Genomic DNA, 23,772 nt, shown 5'->3' on the forward strand with positions numbered 1-23,772 from the left:
CACACACACACACACACACACACACACACACACACACACACACACACACACACACACACACACACACCTCTGGTATGGGGTTCTCTTTGCTCCATTCTCTCTGACATATTCCACAAGCTGCTTCTGTGTCCGTCCACTGACAGAAAGAATATTCAGTTATGGCCTGAATCGTGTTGTCAATGATAAAATAGAAATTTTCCCATTTAACGGTGCAAATGAATTTCTTACAAAACAAATAATAAAGACAAATCCTACTGTCTGGGTCAAGAGTTCATACCTGTATCTGAAGGAGGAGCCTCGAGTGAAAAGGATTGCTTTGGATTTGGGCACTGGCTGATCAAACAGGCGAAAAAATGAGTGGTACTCCACACAGATCTTCCAAAAGTTTTTACACTGGTCTCGACTGGCCATCATGAATTCAAGAATGTCTTGATAGGGGCCCTGACGTGAAGATTAAAAAGAAACCTTATAATCGTAAAGACGTGTGAGAAATCTGAAATAAAGTATTGATCTTTTGATGAAAACTTACATGAACCTCTGTGTAGAGTTTGATCAGGAACCGTTTTCTCTTGAAGCTCAGTTTGCGAATCTTAGACCAGTTGAAGGTGTTTATTTTAGTGTTGCCCTGTGAGAGAATCGGTGAAGAAAAACAACTATAACGGTTAACAGCGTTATTAAATGGTGAAGTCAAAGCGGGTATTAAAGCAGTGATCACCTGAAAAACCTGAAGCCCCATGTGAGCGACAGCCAGATTGATTTTGGTGCCCTCCCGATCAGCTGCTGGGTGGAAGCGGACGCCGTACATTTCCAGTTTACGGGCGATTTCCAGGATTTGGAAGTCTGATTCAGCAGGAGTCTGGCCTCTGAAAAACAAAAGCATCAACAATTGATGAGGACGACAAAGACCACCTTTGTTCCACTGGACTAAACTCTTAGTGTCTGGACCAAGCTCTGGCTGTTCTAAGGACTGTTCCGGCCCCCACATACTCGGGTGTACTTCGGTCCGCAGAGGTCCACTCGGACTCAAGGTGGACGTCCACAGGACAGGTCCACACAGAGATTAGTTTTTATGTCCTCAGTGTCGCACAATAAACTGCCCAGCGAGTTCACATTTAACTGTTTGGAACGCAACACCAAGCAGATAAGTTGAGAATCAATGTATTTGTGGAAGAAATGGAGTCAAATTTTTAAGAGCGTCTCACAGAGGACATTACAAAGCAAAGAAACTTTATGATGCATCATTGAAAGAATATAAGGACTTCTTTCAGTGAGCAACACATTTAGTAAGGTAAGGTAAGCTCATTTCTTTTGTTTTAAAGCTAAAATACTAATCTATTCCTCCTCACGGGGTTAGGTGAAAAAAAATTGCCAAAATTCTCTTTTATTTTTTCATGAAAGGGAACAAAATGTGAAGTGACACTGATTGTAAAAGAGACTCACTAACAAATCGACAGCTCTGCAAGCTGCCTGTCAGTCTATGGACACATTTTGCTAAAATTAAAAAGATGAGTTCCAGACTACCCCACACCTGTGCATTGGCCCCACACGGTAAAAATTTATAGATCATTTTCATCATTGTTTAAGCCACAATGTTCAAAGCCTGTGAAAAAAGTAGCAGCTTATGGTCTGTAAATTACAGTACCTCATGATTAGTCAGCTGTTCCCACAGTCTGTGTCTTCCCAGTTTTTCCCATAATGTGTGAAAACATGGCTGGAAGCAACAACAGGTATGAGTGGACTGACAGCATACAACATCACCTATACTGGTTGACCTGATAGATCAACTGCAGCTTGACGAGAGCAACACATTCCTGAACACTTCTCTCCATTGTCCCGAGATGGGTGATCTCTGCTAGTCTGAAACCTCTACTTCCTGTTTATTACAGCCATGCACAATGTCGACATCTGATGTAATTACAATTTGGTTAGCCTGGTGGATTCGCCCCAAAACAGTAAATGGAAACACGGAATTTGCATTTCTTTCTTTTTTTTTCTCATTTTTACAACATTTTAAAAGTTTGCTCAAAATTTGCATTACAATTGAATGGAAACATGGCTACTGTATTGTTAGAACATTTTAGACTTATAACTATACTATGTTAACTTTAGGGGTGTCTCAATCCGATATTGATATCGGATATCGGTCCGATATCAGCCAAAAAATGAGTATCGGATTTTATCGGCCTGCATAAAAAATGTCCGATATCAGCGCTCCGATATTAGCAGTCCGTTCCAGCAGTTCACTGACTCCGCTCCAGTGTTTCTATCCAGCAGCACTTGGATCCAGCATGCAGAGCTCACGTGATCACAACAACATGCTGCGCTAACAAGTTAGCAAGAATGTCGGCAGAACTTTCTATTTTCATCAGAAACAGAGTTGAAGCTAAGTGCAAAGTTGTCCTGCACAAGTTTTCCATGGGAGCACAGAACCGTGAACGTTTTAAACCGGAGCGACAACTACTCTCCACCCTGGCAGCAGCTTTGCGGTTCGGCTCGGTTCGTTCAGCCTCGGTCCAGTGACCGCACACAGCCGCGCTGTTTCGGGACCTCCTCTCTGGTCCGGTCGGTGGTTCTAAGCTGGCAGAAGCGAGGACAGCACGCTTACAGTTTTGACATCCCGTGGATTAGCTCTGTGTTGATGGACAGAAGAAAGGAGAGCGCAGCTTTTGTTTTGGAATATGAGCGCGACATGACGAGAGCAGTGATAAAAACTGCTCCCTGCAGGAGCGAGAGGCTGATCTCCACATGATGCTCAGACTATAGAAAGTGGAAATTTAGCACTAAGAAAGGTAGCTATCAATTTAAATAACTAATTCTTACTATTTATTTTTTGCTCTTGTTATTAGAGTGATGTTTAATCTGTTTACACACTTGTTTGAGTGAAGATTAAGTGCAATGATCACGTTGTTTTAGTTACAGTCAGTAAAATTGGAGCTATGGACTCTTAACTTTGAACAGACAATAATGTGGGCTTTTGTTTTGTCCCAACCTTCAGTTTTTTCCACCATAAAGCAGCACCAGGCTGACAGGTAGTAAAACAATAACCGAAGTGATTTTGAATTATTATTTTATCCTTTAAAAGAACATTTTGTTTTTATTATGTTATTTTTTCAGGGCATTGTAATTTATTTTATTTATTAAATTGTAGAATGTTCTTCAGTTTAAAATGCAGGCCTATGTGATCCATTGGTTAAAAATAAATGGGTCAGTTTTTCTCATATCTACTCTTTTTCACTGTTTGACTTGATCAAGAATTTTCTAAGATTTTACACTACAAAATAGGTAAAAGTGTGTGACTTGTACTGTTACGGTAACGGGTCAATATCGGTATCGGACAACTCTCAAAGTTGTAATATCGGTATCGTATCGGAAGTGAAAAAGTGGTATCAGGAGATCCCTAGTTAACTTATGTTGTTGACATTTTGTTATCAATTACTCATTTAGGTTATATATTCACTCAGCTTGTCAGCATTATATTATGTACACATTCTACAGACACAGTAGCTTTAATAATTCAACTTTCAGTGTTGGATTAAGTTTTTATAATTTGGGAAATATTTTCTAAGACGATACAGAAGGGCAGTCCAAATATCAATCAGTTCTTCTGATTAGGAAGACAAACCAAGTTATATCTCTGGAAACGCTCATGATATCAGGATGATCCAGGTGTCAAAATGTAGCTTAAAAAGCTGAAATTTGGAAACGTGCTTTGGACAAAATTTGACTTAATCCTAAGTTTCATGTGATGGGCCACATATGTCCATAAAAGCGTCCAGTTGATATTTTTTTATTCCATGGTCAACGTATGGCAGCGTGTTGGACAATATTTTAGGATAAGTTATCTAAAACATGGGCTTTAAGCACCTCAAACACAGCTTCCCAATTGAAATTCCTTTATATAATTATGAACGTTATTAACTGCATCTTTTCCAGTTAATTTACCTCATACCATTTAGTATCATGTTATTTATACCAAGTAGCAAATCCCTTAGAAAGCAGAGAACTTAATTTAATCTAAAATCATGTTATTACAACCAACCAGCATGTTAGGAGGACATATCCATCCAATCATCACTCCATTCTAATTTTGTTCATCCGTTAAGCGGTCAAATCTCCTTAGAGCCCTCCCCTGCCCCACTGGCCTTATGGCTAATAGACAGTCCAGAGCAGAGGATTAGGTCAGGAGAACGCTCTGCTTCTGCTTCCACACTGGCAACCCAGAAAAGAGATTAGCAAGTCTTTAGAACAGCCTTTAGTCTTTAAGAGCTTTTTTTCCCAACACTTGATTGAGAAAAAAAACAGCTCTGTTGGCCATAGGAGGGAACTGTGATTCCATAGAGACTGTGGGAAACATGAGGTGAAGAGCTCTCTCTGAGCAGAGGAAAAAACACAACTTGTTTATGAAGAGCACAACTGTCTCAGATAAGTGATCCTGTCACTGAGATCACTTAAATTAACAATGTGTCATAATTTATTAATTCAAACCCCTGCTTGTTTAACACTGATTGATGGATCTGAACTGAAATATGAGGTGTACCAAAAACAGAAAGAAATAATTAGTGAATGATAGCCTTTCAAACATGTATCCATGCAACCCCAGGCAGAGATATAAATAAAAAGTTAAAGTCTACACAGATCCTATTGTTTTTAAATAGACATACTGTATTCATACGGTCTTTGAGCGGAGGCATTTTGAGTTTTATATACTTAAACGGGTCAGCCAAAAATGGGTTTGAAGCTAAATATACATATTTTTAGCAGACATTAAACTATATATAATGAATTAGGATGATAGGAGGTTGAATGATATGCAATTTGAAATGTTTCAGTACAGATACAGGTTCTTAATACGTTATGAACAAGATAAATCCATACCTCTGAAAGACCTTACACTCACTTTAACGCAACAATTATTTTATACAAAGCAAATAGTGGTAAGTATAAGATAACCTGAAGGACATTCGTGCTTAATATATGTTCAATCTTTTATTCTGAAGTTCAACTGCTGTATATACTGTATGTCCAGTCTTTTATTCTGAAGTTTACCTACTGGTTTAACTGTTGTATACATGTCCAGTCTTTTATTCTGAAGTTCACCTGCTGGTTTAACTGTTGTATACATGTACAGTCTTTTATTCTGAAGTTCACCTGCTGGTTTAACTGTTGTATACATGTCCAGTCTTTTATTCTGAAGTCCACCTGCTGGTTTAACTGTTGTATACATGTCCAGTCTTTTATTCTGAAGTTTACCTGCTGGTTTAACTGTTGTATACATGTCCAGTCTTTTATTCTGAAGTTCACCTGCTGGTTTAACTGTTGTATACATGTCCAGTCTTTTATTCTGAGCAGGGTGGGAAGTGTTTTGGAATGGCACAGAGGTGCTATGGTGAAATAAAATATAGATGTTCATTGGTAGACTGTAGTCTTATAATATTACTACACTTATTTATAGTAACAAATACCCTGCATGTGTCATTTCATACCAATAGGATATAAATCTGTTACCATTTTGTACCCATTTGCTTATGGTATGTAAGTGTTCCCACAACCATGCATTAACATACCATTACAGCACCAACTTGTCACCAATTTGCAGAGGATTAAGTCCATTTTTGGACCACACAGAGGTCCAAAATAAAAATCAAAACACCAAAATACTAATAGTCTATTATGCTCTACGTTCTATGATAAGTAACAGTAAGTGCTTACAACACTGTCACAACAGTTACTTGTGTGTAATAGCTGGGTCACTGTGTGTAAAATAGTACATGCCAAATGGATAGATGGATGTAGTGATTTGTAATGTTTTGAAATATAATTTGTTTATCTTTGCTGGCAGGTGAATTCCTCCCTTCTGCAACTAAAGGAGGAACTTCCCTAACTTCTTTTCAACTTCTGCTATTTCTCAGGTGCAATATGTGAAGTGCACACACACACACACACACACACACACACACACACACACNCACACACACACACACACACACACACACACACACACACACACACACACACACACACACACAAGGCAGACGTATTTAAACAGATGTTGTATGCCTGCTCGTGTTTTCATGCAAACATTAAACTGTCAAATTATTTTATGAGCTTAATGAATGGTTTGAATAAAACTGCCTTTTTTATATTACTTCTTTATTGAGCTCTGGGGCTACAACCCTGAATGTCCTGGTCTAACCATGTCAACTGGAGTAATACTAATAAATGTGGTCAAAATCCACTCATCTTCATTTCAGAAGTGTACTCCAGTGGACTGGATCAGAATTTTAATCGTGTGGTATAAAGAAAATTCACAATAACGTCTATTTTGTGCACACAAATCTTGTTTTTATTAAAAATGACTGAGGTTGTATGTCAAAATTACTAATTTGAACAATATGATTTGGCAGAGGTACAAGCTAGCCTACAGCCAACACTTTGTAAATGGTCAATTCATTCCAAGAGGGGAAATGTGCAAATTTCAATTCTGAATAAACTACACGAATGTTTCATCTTTACTGAAGCCATCTTTACAGAAAGCAGAGGGGGGAACTTACAGATGTATGCGATGGAGCTCCATGATCTTCTCTTGCACTTTGTCTTGGTAAGGCAACAGCTTGTTTGTCCTCAAGAAATCCATGTCTGCTACATCATCATAGTCTCCAATCTCCGCTGTTAGTTAAAGAGCAGAGCATCAGATTTTTATTTCTTCACAAAGTAAATATCAGTTAGGAGACTCTGAACCACGTCATTATTACAGCTTTTATTTTTTTGATATAAGCAAACATTAGATTTGCTCTTTATAATTAATTCTTCCTTACTAAAGTTTAACATAACTTTTAAAGTATTTAAATTCAAATGGGCTTAGCTGCCTTCATTCATAAAGTTTGAAACAAGACTAATGACACAAACATGTACAACAAGTTTTTACTGTAGTTAAACCAGCAGATATAAACTTACACTGAACAAGGTGGGAGGCCAGCAATGCTCCAGTTTTCTCTGTGCAGATCAACCTGCCCTCCATCAGATCTCTTTTCATCTGCAGAGAGAATAGATACCTGTTGGGAAAGAAAAAAACAGCTTAGTCCCAATTTGTTCCTGTTTAACAACAAATATGTTTAACAACACTAAGATTACACATCCCCTTTAAAGTCAGATTTTGTGTAAAAAACAAACAAACAAAAATAACTCTTACTTGTTGTAGATGGCTGACTTCTCAATTAATTCCAGACTAAAAGTTAGTTCATCTGTGTTATCAGACTTTATTTCTATGAAGAATGGTAAAAAAAAGGGCTGAACTTATATAACACTTTATCAAGTCCCTCTGGACCCCAAAGCACTTTACACTTACACACATTCACACACTGATGATGGTAAACTACACTGTAGCCACAGCTGCCCTGGGGCACACTGACAGAAGCGAGGCCGCCATGCACCGGTGCCAGCGGACCCTCTGACCACCATCAGTAGGCAAGGCGGGTGAAGTATATTGCCCAAGGACACAACAACCGAAGCAGCTGGACGGGGGATCGAACCGGCGACCTTCCGGTTCCAGAAAGACTCCCCTAACCACTCCACTAAAGCCGCAAATAGAAGAAATAAAGTCTGACAGGACAGATGAACTATGAAGAAATAAACTATAAATCAGGGCTATTCAACCGGTGGCCCCCGGGCCACATCCAACCTGTGAGTGACCAAAGTTTGGCCCGCCCATTGGTTCATTCATCTCTCAAGTCCAAACCCCTGGTTTTCTACTTTAATTACTTTAAGTTCTTTTAGTTAGACATAGATGTTTGGTATCTACAGAAACATCAGATACTTGGCTACAAGCTGGTAAAAAAACATTTCTATGAATACTCAAGACATTTAAAATTACAAGCAGTTGAAGATAAAACTAGGAAAGTAAAAAAAAAAATTGGTTTAAAAATTTGGCAAGTCAGAGATGTCAAAATATTATTTGCGTCAAATATGAGATGTAATGTGTCCTTTTTGTTTTTGATATTGTTTAATTATCACTACTTTTATAGGGTTCTGTATGTTGTATTCATGATTAAATGCAGCAAAATAAACTATTTCAAAGCTAACAGATCTTTGTAATACTTGATTTATTTACATAATGACTTTAATTGCTGGATGTTTGGCCCCTGAGCTGCTGGCCTGCAGTAACTGTGGCTCCCGGAGTAATTTAGTTGAATAGACCTGCTATAAAGTAAAAGACACAATATTGGAAAAATGTCCAGTATGCAGTATTTTCAGTTTAATACAGCCATGATGACATAAGCTGCAATAAACCCACATTTCATCACTCTTCAATGTTGTCATCACCATCATGTAAACCAGGTGTGAGCATGAAGGCCCCTGAGTGTTCGTTAGACCCACTACATATATTATTAGCAGCAGGTAATGACAGCTTGGTTCTTGAAACTTAATGTCCTACAATTTATTGAGAGTTCAAGCAGTCATATTGTGTCCAGTGATTCTGCCACGATTAGAATACTGTATAACTCAAGCTCCATTTCTCCAAACTGAGGTCTTTTAAAAAGCTTTGTGGATGGTGAGTGTTTGAACTTTCCCACAAAGACCCACTTCAAGCTAAGTGTATACTTTAAGTGTATACTTTGAGTACTCAAAAAGATAATTTTACTATAATTTTAAATTCCTCTACAATTTTAAACTATGACCTGTCAGAAAAACCAGTTTGTTTCTGTAACTCCAGGGCTCTGGCAGGAGGTCAAATAGAAAGAAAATGACAGTCACTAACCTGGTGTACTCCTCCTGCAGCTGCCCTGGGTCAGGTGGGAAAAACTTTACTGAAAGTCTTAAAAGTGTGTTGGCCGGTCCTGTAAAGCATAAAAACACTATGAATTAAAATCTTTATAAAATGGATTTGTCTTATGTTTTAGCTTGATAACTTACTTCTGACTTGCTTTGCAACAGGTTTTGTTGGTTCCAGCCAAACCTAAAAAGAAAATAAGTTTACTCTTCACAGCATTTGAAGCCCAAACGTCAAAAGATGGTGACAGCTACATTTAATAAGTGAATACAGACGAGGCAACATCTTTACAATTACAAAGAAGTATCAGTGTTGTAAAAAGATTCATTCACCGCCTTATTGAAGGATAAATATTTGAGGTTAAAATTAGGCTTGACTGACAGAGGAACACGAAACCTAACATTAGATGTGTTAAGAAATAAGTATTGCGTTAAATACATAGAGCATTTACAGTTTTAATGTACAACTATACCTGTGCAGGTCATAATGGAAAAAAATCTGCAAACCAAATCTGATCACATGGTTTTATGTTTGAGCTGAGCAGCTGCTGGACTCTTTAAATTACAGCTGACTTCTCACTAAAGGAGACCTGTATAGTTTATAAAAAAAACTCCTAGGAAGCTTTGCATACCACTTTAAGTTTCAAGGAGAATAAAACACTGGAAACTCTGATGGTTGAGAGCAGGCACTTGTGTTGAAGAAGTTAAAAATACTCCTTGGTTTACTCCAGTGAGAACAAATCTACCTCATTGTTTGCACTGCTAAAAAAAACTGCCAAGCTCACCAAAGGATTAGTGGAATAACTTAAAGATAGGCTTTGTTTAATTCAGGTCTTGTTATCACAATGTGACTAATTAATAATATGTACAGTACATCACGAGCTTCTACATTTAGAAACATGGTATGAATTACAGGGAGGAACGAGGTTTGTCTAATGTGATCAAGCTTAAGCTGCTGTTTTCCTTCAGAAATAACATGACATCTTTTTAAGAATGGTTAGTTGTTGCTAGAGGGTTTTCTCGGCACTGAACTTGTCATTTTAAAAGTAAATAACTAATCATCTGTTATAGAAATGCCGAATTAGCAGCAAATATCCATACATCAAAACATGTTTGTGCCTCTACAAGTCATGAAAATTAAAAATAGTTTTATGCATTATTCAGTTCAGTAGCACAAACTAAATTTCACCTAGAGTTAGTTTAAGCTGCGTTTTCTTGGTAGTTTGTCATTTTATTTTGTGTTTTCTGTAGTGGAGAATCTATTTGAGATTATTAGAAAGGAACAGAGAAATGAAGGATAAACCATTTGAGCTTTTGAAGTCTAAATATAACCAAGGTCTGTCCATTCACTGATCCATCTTCTACTGCTTCTTTGTGATCAGGTTGTGGGGGCAACAGGTCCAGGAGGAAACCCAGACGTTGTTCCTCTCACCCATTATAATCAATGGGAGCATTTACACTGCATCCGCAGGGCAGCAGGCACGAACTGTCAAAATTAGATTCAATTCTGCTGAGTCAATGTACTAAGATCGAACCGCAACAACAGGAAAAGGAACAAGCACAACATCCGTATTTTCTAAATAATTCACCAAAGATTGAAATCCTAGCTATACTGATAAATATATGGATATACAGTATTCATACGTGCATGTTGTCAAAATGCATCATTCTGTTTGGGAAGCCGATGACAACATGCAGCTTATGCATAATAACAAATCTGAAATCAGAAGTTTCATAAAGACAACAGTGATGCAGTTTCATCTGTTGTTTTCAATCCGTCTTCCACAGAAGGAAATAATTTGGTCTGACTTCTACATTTATCACTGGCTTCATTGCACGATCTCGCATTTCTTGTGCTTGCTTCTCAGAGCTCCTCTGTGCTTCGCAACTGAGCGGAGCTGCACACAGTGTAAAACAGGCTGAAAACTAATGATGGTGAAGAGGGCTGCAGAGCTGAGTGCACCGGAGCCACGTGCAGTGTAAATTCGGGTAGAAACTGTCCAGCCTACAAAGGAATCTGATTTCAGCTGCTTGTATCCAGGATCCGTTCTTTCAGTCATGATCCAAATCTCATGACCATTGGTGAGGCTTGGAGCATAGATGGACCAGTAAACTTTGAGCTTTGCCTTTCAACACAACTCTTCCCTGAAACAACATCCTCATCTTTAGATTTATTGTTTTTTGTGTATAGTGCTCTGAGAAAACGTTTGTTGTGATTTGGCACTATGTAACTGAACTGAACTGAATTACAGAGATAAGACCCTGATCTGTGGATTCATCTCTGGCACTTTCCTATCATCACTTGTGAAAAAAGTTCCTAGATACACAAACACCTCCACTTAAGGCAGAGACATATTCCCAACCCTGAGGCAACACCTTCCACCTTCTTCCGTTTCAGAACCATGACCTTGGATTTAGAGGAGCTTACTATAACTATAAGTAAGCTACTACGTAGCTTATTTATCTATGGCTGCCACGATTAGTCACAATTATGTCGACTATTAAAATCATCAATGGTTAATTTAATAGTCGATGCGTCATTTTTTTCTAAATGTTTTTTTATCCCCGAACTGTTGCAGCACATTCCACTGCCACGTCTGCCTGTCTGTCCTTGACACACCCACTAATCGAAAAAAATAATTGTGATTAGTCGGCTATAAAAATATTAATTTGTGGCAGCCCTAGTTACCACTACTGTGCATGTGTGACAAAGGCAGAAAGGCAGACGCGGCAGTGGAAGGTGCCGCAGCAGTTTGGAAAGAAAAACAAAGTAGTTGTTGATGATTTTAATAGTCGACATAATCGTGACTTGTTGACTAATCGTGGCAGCCCTACTCTCATCCTAGTCATTTTACACTTGGCTGTTAACTGACCCGTGCTGAAAGTCATGGTCTGAAGACATCAACAAAACCACATCATCTGCAAAAAGCAGAGATGAGAATCTGAGGTTTCCAAACCAGACATGCTCCTCTACAGGACTGCACCTTGAGAAATCTTTCCATCTTTTTTCAAATCTGTGCTGACAAGAATGCTGATTTTAGTTGAATATTAATATTTTTCTAATGCCATTTTCAAAACAATAGCTGACAAAAGCTTGCCGTCATCTGACAGAAAAGGGAAAAAGGGCAATAATTATTTTGTCCAAGCCTCTGAGTGTGTATCTGTGTGTTAATAAAATGTCTCAAACCACTGGACTGATTTTAATGAAACTCTTAAAAAGTAATTTAAAGTGTCTGTGATGGCAAATTTCTGTGATACATACAAATGCCTTCACAGAAAGATAACAGTAATAACGTATTGCAAAAAGAAAGTTTACACCGCTGGGTTGGAAGTTGTTGAGATAGGGGAACACCTGCACGTAAACAGAACGTTGCTACAGTGGCTAACAACACAGACTGTAGTGAAAAGTCTCTTTAAAAGTTCTTTAGCTTATTTTGAGTCACTATTTTCTATTAATTCATATAATGTTAATACAATAAACAAAGAACAAGAAGTTCCCTTGTTTAAAGAGTTTCCCCTTTTCCCCATCACTTCCTGTTACACTTTGGTCGTGCTGAGTTCCAGAAACATATGTCAGTTATGTGACAAAAGTGTAAAATCATATGTTTTATGCTAAATGTCTTTAACATTAAGATATTTTTTCCTTTCACTTTTTGTATTAGTGCAGACTTTAATGAAATGTAATCGCTGGCTGTACATCTATAACTGATTAACTTTATGGATCAGCTCAATTTAAGCCAGCTGCCATTGCTAATAAACACTACCGAGAGTGATCCTCAACACATACCCTGAGTGCAGTAGTAGGCAAAGTTCTGCTAACCCGCTAAGAGCTGAACAATTTTTTATTAAGCAGTTCAGCACTTGCATTAACTATTATTAACAGACTCCACTTCTACCAATATAAATACCAATTCTTTACTGTTCTGCTAATAACATGAGCATGAGTGAGAGGTCTGAGCCAAGAAATAACCTGAGCGCTGGTGCAGGGCATTATTCTTATTGACACAAGGTGGACATTAATATGTTAAATATTAGCAGTTTAGCATTAGCTTCTACCAATATATTTGTTGTTGGGTCAGTGAAGCTAACATTTTGGTTAGCTATGCCCACTACTGCCTAATTTTTATCTCATCTTGCAAGTTATTTTAAGGTTTGACACAAATGGCTACAATTCTGTTCCGTCATATCATAAGATCTTGGTTTAAAACTTTGGCATGAAAGGTGGCGGGCAATGTGCATTCCTTCAAAAAATGTTAGGCCTTTCATATTTATAATAAAATTATGTGGTTTCTGCCTTTTATAATAGCACATAGAGTTGTTATATGAGGCTTGTTATGTTGGTGATGTTTGGATGTAGAAGACTGAGGATCTCTGCTCTCGTATGTTGAATGTTTGTGTTTTTATACTGAATGTTTCCCTGTCTGTTTTGCTTTAGTCACTTTGGGACGTTAAAGTAAAAAGTTTATGTGTTATGTGAACTTGGAGGCACCAAAGAAACTTATAATAATTGACTAAACAGACAAAGAAAATACTGGAATAATTACAAGGCTTTAGCCAAAAGAACACGCCTGCATTGAATGGGATTTGTTTCATGCGAGAGAGAAAAAAAAAAAATCTAAAGCCCAGATTGTCATTGTATAATTCACACCCTGATACACAGCTTGTGTGTTCCAAACAATAAAACTATGACACAGTTTCAGGAGTACATACCCAGTTCATCTGCATGTTCTGAAACTCCAAGCCAAAGTAATCACTCTCGATGAGGTTACCTCTGTGGAAAACCTCAGAGAGAAGGGTCTGTCCAAGAGATTTGGGCTGAAAAAGGAAGAAAAAATAAACAGAATGTCATTAAAAGAATGTCTCATAGATGTTCAATGTTCTGCTATAGTGTGTTTCAAGCCTCTAAAGCAGCATTCTAAATATTGAAAAAATAGAACAGCAAGAGACCATCATGGACAACAAATCTTTACTGTAACTGAGGAGAGGATGACCATGGTCACATTCAAACTGAACTCTGGGTCAACGCCATCTGTCTGTGGTGCAGAAAATATTTGCCATCTGCAAATGATCCACTTCATTGTGTTTTATGGTTGCGTTACGTCCCATCTGTCAAATCAAATCACTGCCTTTACGTAAATGAAGAGCTGGTGAGCTGAAGAAACATTCTCTGTGCCGCGTCGCCGACAGGCCCAGAGCAAAGAGCAGGAAGACTCTGCAGCAGTTCACCTTCTCAGCGCTCTGGGGTTTGTTTTCACTAAATGAAGAACTAATTACTATGTACTAAGAACGTACTGCACTTGAGGTTTGGAAACTCACTCTGTGACTTTTTCAGAAAATTATAGCCTCAAACATCTGGTTGTAATGTGAAATTGTATTTTTAAAAGCCTTATAAAAAGAACTGTTCTGCATCGGTTAAAGTAAAGCATCACAACCCAGAGCACCAAGAGATTTACTGTAGTTGATCTTTTCATTCCTTTGGTCCAATCACAAGGTTTACATTAAAAAAAACTATAAAATGTAGATGAACTCTACTGACAACATCTACAACTGCAGGAATCTGTTGTAAAATGCTTCTTCTTGCACATATTTACAGTATCAGATTACAGCTGAAGTCAAACTGAGAACAAAGCCCGTGTGGTAAAATACTTTGGCTTGCCTTTGAGTACAAGCCAAACATGCAATCCAGACATCAGAAAGTATTCTGCAGGAATCAGTCAACATTTGGAGGCATTTTGTCAGTCTGGCTGCTATTTCAGCAGAGATTTAATGCAGCCATTCAATGATCTCTAGGCAAATGGAGAATATTGTTAACACTATCACAACATAACTGTAGTTTTCACTTGTTTTAGTTGACTTAAAGAGTTATTTTGGACATTTGAAAGAAAGATCTGTGGAAAGGTTAAGAACAAATAATATCTTAATGCTGTAGCTTTTTGAATGGCCTGGGTTTGGAAAAACAAAGTTTAATTCTGACCGGACTGATGAGCAAATAGCTAGTCCAAAACAACTAATTCCCTAACTATACTAAAAATTACCATTGATATTTGAAAAACCTCACATCTGTTCTGCTCCACTCCCTGATCACTTCCTGTTTCAATTAAATGGCTAACATTCCTCTGAAGGAATGCATATTCATGACAAGAGTTTTAGACATCATCTTGGATCACAAACGCCTGCAGAGAGTGGTGAGGACTGCTGAGAAGATCACCAGGACTCCATTGGCCTCCATACCTTTGCAGAGTCCCCAGGAAGGACCCCTCCATCCTCGGTTATAGTCGCACAGGGCTCAGTCGACAGTCCACACACCATCACAACAGGTATAGGCGTTTATACTTGATGCTTACGTTGTTGTAGTATTCTCAAATGATATACTTGGTATAATATACTTTTGAAATTGTATTGATTATTTATCCAAGTTGATTTTATTTCTACAGCACTTCAAACCAACAAGGCTGACCAAAGGGCTTTACAAGATGGTTAAAAACAAACTGGAAAAGCCAAAAATAAGTACTATAAAAACAATTAAACCAACAAGACCCTGTGATGGATTGCAAACTGTCCAGGTTGTATGTTGCCTCTCACAGCAGGAACAATGGAGCAAAATATGAAAACCAACTAATATAATAAAATAGATTAAAAAAATCAAACAAACAAAATGGAAATATTTTTTATTTTTTATGTCATCTGTTGTTTATGTCATCTATGATAAACAGCGGGTAAAATAAGTATTGAACACGTCACCATTTTTCTCAGTAAATATATTACTAGAGGTGCTAATGACATGAAATTTTCACCAGATGTCGGTAACAACCCAAGTGATCCATACATACAAAGAAATCAAACCATAAATGTCCAGAAATGAAGTTATTTGTAATAATGTGGAATGGCACAGGGAAAAAGTATTGAACACACTTACTGAAATTTATCTAATACTTTGTACAAAAGCCTTTGTTGTCAATGACAGCTTCAAGACGCCTCCTGTATGGAGAAACTAGTGGCATGCATTGCTCAGGTGTGATTTTGGCCCATTCTTCCACACAAACAGTCTTCAAATCTTGAAGGTTTCATGGACCTCTTCTATGAACTCTGATCTTTAGTTCTTTCCATAGATTTTCTGTTGGATTCAGGTCAGGTGATTGGCTGGGCCATTCCAGCAGCTTTAGTTTCTTTCTCTGAAACCAACTGAGAGTTTCCTTGGCTTTGTGTTTGGGCTCATTGTCTTGCTGAAATGTCCAGCCACGTTTCATCTTCATCATCCTGGTAGATGGAAGCAGATTTTTATCAAGAATGTCTCTGTACATTTTTCCATTCATCCTTCCTTCAATTATTTGAAGTTTGCCAGTACCATATGCTGAAAAACAGCCCCACACCATGATGTTCCCACCTCCAAACTTCACTGTTGGTATGGTGTTTTGGGCTGATGTGCAGAGCCATTTGACCTCCAAACATGATGTGTATTCTGGCATCCAAACAGTTCAATGTTGACCTCATCTGAACAGACTATATTCTCCCAGTATTACACAGGCTTGTTTAAATGTTGTGCAGCAAACTTTAAAGGAGCTTCARCATGCTGTTTCTTCAGCAGTGGAGTCTTGCGTGGTGAGCGTGCATACAAGCCATGGTGGTTCAGCGCATTACTTACTGTTTTCTTTGAAACAATTGTACCTGCTAATTCCAGGTCTTTCTGAAGCTCTCCACAAGTGGTCCTTGGCTCTTGGACAACTCYTCTGATAATTCTTTTCACTCCTCTGTCAGAAATCTTGTGAGGAGCACCTTGAGAAGTTTAGACATTCTTCTGTAACCGATGCCATCATTATGCTTTGCAGCAATAAGGTTGTGAAGGTCTTGAGAGAGCTCTTTACTTTTACCCATCATCAGATGGTTCTTGTGTGATACCTGGCCATCATTTGGGACTGAACCAGCTGATATTAACTGGCACTGACAAGGGGCAGGCTTGCTTTCTAATTACTGAGAGAGTTCAGCTGGTGTCTTGGCTTTCCATGCCTTTTTACACCTCCCTTTCTTCATGTGTTCAATACTTTTTCCCTGTGCCATTCCACATTATTACAAATAACTTCATTTCTGGACATTTATGGTTTGATTTCTTTGTATGTATGGATCACTTGGGTTGTTACCGACATCTGGTGAAAATTTTATGTCATTAGCACCTCTAGTAATATATTTACTGAGAAAAATGGTGACGTGTTCAATACTTATTTTACCTGCTGTAAATAGCTAATGGCACAAAAAATAACAATAGTATGCTCAGGGTATTTGTATTGTCAATATAAGTTTGTTTTATGTGCTACTAGCAAAGTTTGTGTACTTAAATCAGTAATTGTGGGGATTACAAGCCTCTTACAGCTGTTATTTTTTAGGTTGAAAGCACACTTCGTAACAAACCTTTACACCGCCAACAATTCCACAGATTTATTTAAACAAAAATTCCTGATACAAGGACTCTCTGGCTGAACCATGTACCACTTTAACAATTTTGAAGATTGGAGCCATTTCAGTATGGCAGCAATCCACTTTGATCTCAGACCTGTTTAAACCAGCTGCAACGTCACCAGTAGAATTAAAATTAAACCATTTCTCAAAACTGAAACAAAGCAAAGAGCCATCTTCAACAGGTAAGCTGGTAAATGTTTATAACATTTTCATAAAAACCCATTCAAAAAACTTTTTAGTACATTTTTGTAGCCTTTCATTGAGGCTATTGTTTGCCACATTCTGTAAAAATCAAAGTGTAGACTTAACAACACAAATAGCTTAAACTAAAAATAGTTTGTTTCACTATAACTCAGCCTTTTACTTAACTGGAAAAACAAACCCCACAAAACAGGAATTTCTGGTTCGACAGTAAACCAGAACCCATCTACGATTTGAAATAATTATTTTTTGAAGTCATGTTTACATAACACCATTTTTTAAGTAAACTAAAACATTTCTGTTGAATTTGGCTGTTGGTGTACATGGAAACAGATATATTCTGTGATGACGAAACTCGCTGAAATCCAGCTGCAGTCAACAGTTTTTCTGCTCTTGACGAGTACATAAACAACAGTAACAATTGCAGATAAATCAGAGCTTCTGACAAGAAATATATGTAGGTATGTGCAACATTATCTATTGGGTCAGCAGAGACACATTTCTCCTGTTTTACAAATACTGAATGGACCTGTAACTGTTTCCATGCTGAAAACTAAGTGTCTGTTGGAATGTGCGTGAAAACAGCCAGCTAGTGACCTGGCATTGAAACTACTTCAAATTCAACATTTTTTGCAGCCTTGTCTAAACAGCAATCACTGCTGTGTGAACTTGTAGTTTCCAGGAGATTGTTCATTTGTAAAGAAAGTTTTTGTGTATTTGTTACAAACTCCTTGACTCATCAACACACAGCACGAAAGTTAAACTGCATGCAAAAAAATAAATAAATAAAAATCCTGACTGGTGCGATAGAAAGATCAAACACCTTCACAGAACACTAATGTTATAAAGCTAATTTTGTAAATTACATTTCCATTCACCTACAGAAAAATACAGGCAGCATGATGACTCCTAGTCCTAACAAGTAGAGGCTGCAAAATATATTATTTTAGCATTAAAATATTGATGTGCATGTGCAATAGCCATGTCATAAATTAAGCACATCATCTTTCTATTCTAAGTTCACCCCAGTTTGGGATAAGTGCTAATTAGCTACAGCTCAGGCCTCGCTAACCTCACACTGTAATTAATGCATCATGAGATCCAAGTGATGATACAAACCTCACCCCACCCATTTTTTCACAGGCTGGTTAAAGGTCTGTGAAAATAGCTTCTTAAAATTCTGATGATTATCTACTGGTATAAAATCACATTAGTGGAGAACATTTGATCAGACAAAAGGCAAAGTAAAGACAGAAACTCGCTGCTTTAAAGATGCAAAACAATCATTTTGCAGTCAATATTTCAAAAGAATTCTCCAACAGATTAAATCAAATCCATGGATATGGCCGCCAAGTTCGGTACAAACTGTAATTTGGAGCAGGGATGGGTGTTATTGGCGAAAAAAAAGATGATCACAATTAATTGTGGCATTTAACACAATTGCACTTGCATATTTTTTATTCTAAATCTGTTACATTGTGTTCTAAAATTATACATAAATCATTAGTTAAACTATCTTCTTCATTTTAACAGGTATAGTAACCCAACGTAACGGCACAGGCTTATATGTACGCCTGATAAAGAGAGTGCATTGTATACAAAATATGTCATCACATGTCACTTGTTGCAGCAATTGCAAAGTGGCAAATTATTAATTGGTGACAGTTTTTGACGATTAATTGCACACCATACAATTTTGCCCAACCCTAGGGCTGGGTATCACCTAAGACATGGCGATTTGGTGTTTGATACAGAGCTCAAGATATGAGATTTTTGTTATAGTGTAGCTTGATTCGATTCAGTTCAACGCCACTGACTCAACAAAACCAGCAAATATTGTAAAGTTTTATTATATATTTCTAATATAAACCAAAGTGTGTCCAAACTTCTGCTTTTAAAGGACAAAGGCACTTCCAGAACACAGCTGGCCATTACACTTACTCATCGATCTCACCTGCAGCTTGCTGTTCCTTGCTCTGAACAGGAATTGCTAATTGTTATACCCCACTAGGGCTGCAACGATTAATCGACGACTAATCGATTATTAAAATAATCAATGACTAATTTCATAATAGATTAATCGTTTTTTTTTTTTTTGTTGTTGTTGCTCTTTACTTTGTTTTTCTCTCCAAACTGCTTTGACACCTTCCACTGCCACATCTACCTTTCTGTCCTTGACACACATGCACAGTAGTGGTAACTGGGGTAGGCCGTGGACGTCACAAGACATTATACAGACAGGCTCTGGTATCATGGCTACCCAGCAACGGAGCTCAAAAGTGGGGGATCATTTTAAGAAAATGAAAGAGAAACCTGTGAAATATCTGCAGAGCAGAACTTGCCTTCCACAACAATTATTTTTAGTTAGCATATAGCTAAAATCTAACCATGGTTATATAATAGCAGCTGCATTCTGGCACGATAAGCTGTATGTTTTATATTCAATTAACGTATGATCCGATTAGTCGACTAATCGAAAAAATAATCGGTGATTAATCGATTATAAAAATAATCGTTTGTGGCAGCTCTATACCCCACTAAACCTTAGGGGGGTGTATCGATATTAAAGAAAGGAAATCAATATGATATTGTTTTAAAAAAGTAGATATATTGATATTTAAATTTTTATACATAGCCCTAACCCTAATTTGTAGTTGCCCACAAGTCTCCAACAGTCACAGCTCTACAAGACAATACTGTAGTTACATTCGTAAACATTTAATTCAATCTCTATAGCTGCTGCTGATTATTTAGAAAAAAAAAGGAAGTAAATATTGTCTGAGATAACTAATTACCATTTCATATTGTTCTAAGAGGGTATTTTATTATTAATTTTAAATACCAAATTTATCAAAACACCTTCCTAGAAGTCTATTTAGCACCACAAGCTCAGACACATGTGTGAAGTGACACAGAGGCCATGTTTTTTTCACACCCAACTTGTCGTGTGGACCACAGTCTTATCTTCAAGCATCAACATTTAGCCGGGTCAGTGGGTCATCCAATCTAGCTTTGAAAGCTGCAGAGATTGTGACAAACAGATGGTTCATTGGGAAATGAACCTTTTCTCTCGGTGTGTGTGTTCTACAGTTTGAGTGTATGTGTGGTGTGGGGAGGGCTGAAAGTAGGAAGCTGAAAATCAGCATGCTGTGGGAAAGGACTCGCTTTATTCATGCACAGACAAGAAAAAAAAAACACTACAGGTGCAACTCAAATATCATCGAACTCATTTTAAATCCAGGACCTGGGTGTGCTTCACGCAAACAGGTTGAGCTTGGTTCTAAACTCTACTGGTGACCTCAGAGCCTCCCACTGACAGCAGGGTTGTGTTGGGGCTTGTATCCAGCACGGTGGGACATACATTTGTTTAGAACTTGTCACCAAGAGACTTCCTTGCTGATATGCATTTTATGGCTACGCAAACCTGTGGCCACTTTCACATGTATGTGAAAGAATTCCTTTGAGCCTTTCTCAACATTAACAGCTGGTTTCTGTTCAAAACATTGGCTACAGAACACACCAAAAACACACCCTGACACCCAAACAGTGTTTGTCTGCAGTTAAACTGTATTTGCTGATAATCAGGATCAGGTGGTTTACAGTGGGCCTCCTTCCCACATCAGCTGTGAGACTCAAGCGCTTTGCATACTTATTCAGGCCTGGTCTTACTGGTGTCAAGTGTGAAAACACAGAGGCCAGAGACAAGGTGAGTCTGGAGAGGACAACAGATGTATCGTCACTGATGAACTGATGTGTATCTGTGAAGTGGAAGGTAATAGGCACTTCATAAAACACTGAAAGACGGATGGAGATGCTTTCTGGACACCTTGGTGTGATCTGAAGGGTAGCAGGGGGGGTGACGTGCCTTTGTGCCACAAAGTGAGGTAGTAACAGAGTTAAGCTCACAAGACAAAAGCTTACAGTTTTTTGATTTTAAAAACGCCAAAAGGCATGAGATTTGTGACACCTCAAGAGTTGCTCCCATATTTGTTTTTTTAGTTGTTCTCATCTTCTAACCTTCCACACCTTATTTTTTACCAATATTTTTATTCACCTGAGCAAGACTGAGCAGTTACTATGTTCATGAGAGCATTTAATCTCATATAGCACAATTACATTTGTAATGAGATATGTGATGTATGATCATACTTGGTTATGTAAATCTTATGTGCTTTTACTGTGATGTTTGCCTAGAAAAAATTGTATAATTTGTGAGTTTTTGTCTTGTTCTGTCAGGGACTCAAGTCAATACGAGTACAGGTCAGATGGCTTTGTGGCTCATTAATTTTTGATTTTGGACAGCCATATACTGAGGTTTAGCAAAATCATACAGTGTGCAAATAATCTTCAGACAAACTTTAATCGATTATTTTTTGGCACAAATTATGATTAATGCCACCAGGAAGGCAGACTGGACATTTCCCCGGTCAGTCCGCTCAATGCTCCTCTCCAATTCAAATATAACAAACTTTTTTTTAAAGTTCTGTCATTCATTTTTCATAACTACGAGATTATCAACAAAAAAACAGGAGGGTTAATAATAACACATAGCAGGGCTGGGTGATATGGCTGAATATTAATTTCACGGAAGACGTTTAAATCAGAAGTAAAAGGACTCGAGTCTAACTCCATTACTTGTACCTGTTGTTTTTAATTTGTTTTAATATTTATTGTTTTTGTGGTTTTCTAGTTGATGTTTTAATTTGGTTGAGTTACTGCGATATGGAAACTATGTGCTGCTGCCTGTCTTGGCCAGGTCTCTCTTGAAAAAGAGGTTTTTACTTTCTTGTTAAATAAAGGTTAAATAAATAAAATAATGTATCATGATACAAGTGTTTCATATCAGTTGACATCAATAATTATTGGTTAGTTTTTGTTTTGCCTACTTGAAATAGAGACCTGCCTACTCTGGTGCAGAATTACATTTCTGCAACTGGAGGGACAATAAACAAACTCAAGTATCAATCTCTTTATGCTAGTAGCATTGATACAATGCTGGTGTAAATTCCTAGTCTTTTAGGACATAACAAATCTAATATGATAAAATTGACAAGACTAATGGACTTCTGTAGCTCAAGCCATGGAGTTCAACACTTTCAACTGCTTGACGTTGGTTTCAATTCTATTAATATCTGGATCGATCCGTACACCCCTACCTCAACGACATAAGAGTTGGATGCAACACGACAACCGTTCAAACTGCAGTGACTTAGGAATTTAGTATCAAACATGAAGAAAGAAACAAGTCAGATAAAAATAAAACCTTTACAGCTCTGTTACTACCTCACTTTGTGGAGCAAAGCTGCACTGAGTCGGTTTGGCTTGAATCTTGCTAACTGCCTTCGTCCATACAAAAACAAAAAGATTAAAAGATAAAAAGAAAAAACTCCAAGGTGGTCAGACAGTATCTAAGTCTAGGCATAAATATGTTTGTTAAAATGTCCAGAATGAATCCTGAATGGACTGAGGCAGGATGGGGGTTGAAATCAGCCTCCTCTGCCCTCATTGCGCCTAACTTGGCAGCCGTCCACACATTTATGATTCAATCTGATGGAAACAAGTAACAGACAGACTGGTTTTTGCAGCTGTTTCACACAACTGTGTTGTGAACGTGCCTACTGCCTAGTGTGAATAAATATAAAAAGAGAGAAAAAGGAATTATTTCTCTAAGCGTCAAAACTGAAATCTACCTTATCTTTTTTTCCCCATTCAGATATAACCTGGCCCTTGCCTTCCCACGCAGCACCGCTCAATTCTAGTTTCCCTTCTCTGCTCCGTCTGGGACTTCTCCCATTGAGATGGATTTCACTGGCAGATTTTTAGCCGGGCCAATCAGAGAAGAGAACGTCAATTTTCTGAGCAGTGTCTGCTTGTAGTTTATTTTACCTGGGCCAATCAGCAAACAGAAGGAGGAGTTTTGAATGACGTAGATGTTCTGCCTGCAGTGTCTGCTAGTTAGTTTAGCATACAGCAGTGGAGGAAGTGAATGAAGCCAGTCTGTGTTGATAAGGCTTCAGAATTAAATTAAATTTGTCTGACAAAGCAGCAGCTCTCATTTACAGTCGTCTCGTTCAGCTCGGTACTTCTCTCCTCTCAGTAGGGTTGTTTACAGCGCACGCGATTTCCGGTTAGCTTCTTAGCTTAGCCTCAGTCACAGCGACAACACATACATGCTTCAGCAGAGGCCACGCCTCCTGCAAGAAACGATTCTCTATGCATCAAGTCCAGACCCTTGTCCGAAGCAAAGTGAAGGACAGGGTTTGGTTTTAACCGGGCTAATTCAGATAACAACGTAAAACACACTTTTTTCAAAAGTATCGTTTTAAGAGACTGTGTTTAAAAGAGACACACCAC

The 23,772-nt window shown here is 38.0% G+C and overlaps 1 protein-coding gene across 3 annotated transcripts in view; it reads right to left on the bottom strand.

The window, feature by feature from the left end:
- Positions 1 to 23,772, bottom strand: part of farp2 (FERM, RhoGEF and pleckstrin domain protein 2) — a 65,789-nt gene that overhangs the window by 31,823 nt on the left and 10,194 nt on the right. For all 3 annotated transcript variants that reach the window (XM_014028014.1, XM_014028015.1, XM_014028013.1), the window contains exons 3-11: positions 13,477 to 13,581; positions 8,911 to 8,953; positions 8,756 to 8,834; positions 6,955 to 7,052; positions 6,552 to 6,666; positions 716 to 863; positions 530 to 625; positions 278 to 441; positions 68 to 136 (exon numbers count right to left, since the gene is read on the bottom strand). In XM_014028014.1, coding sequence (XP_013883468.1) covers positions 68 to 136; positions 278 to 441; positions 530 to 625; positions 716 to 863; positions 6,552 to 6,666; positions 6,955 to 7,052; positions 8,756 to 8,834; positions 8,911 to 8,953; positions 13,477 to 13,581 — 917 coding nt within the window. The remainder of the gene's footprint in view (positions 1 to 67; positions 137 to 277; positions 442 to 529; positions 626 to 715; positions 864 to 6,551; positions 6,667 to 6,954; positions 7,053 to 8,755; positions 8,835 to 8,910; positions 8,954 to 13,476; positions 13,582 to 23,772) is intronic.

This window comes from Austrofundulus limnaeus, unplaced genomic scaffold, assembly GCF_001266775.1.
Source record: "Austrofundulus limnaeus strain Quisiro unplaced genomic scaffold, Austrofundulus_limnaeus-1.0 Scaffold710, whole genome shotgun sequence".
NCBI classification, from domain to species: Eukaryota; Metazoa; Chordata; class Actinopteri; order Cyprinodontiformes; family Rivulidae; genus Austrofundulus; species Austrofundulus limnaeus.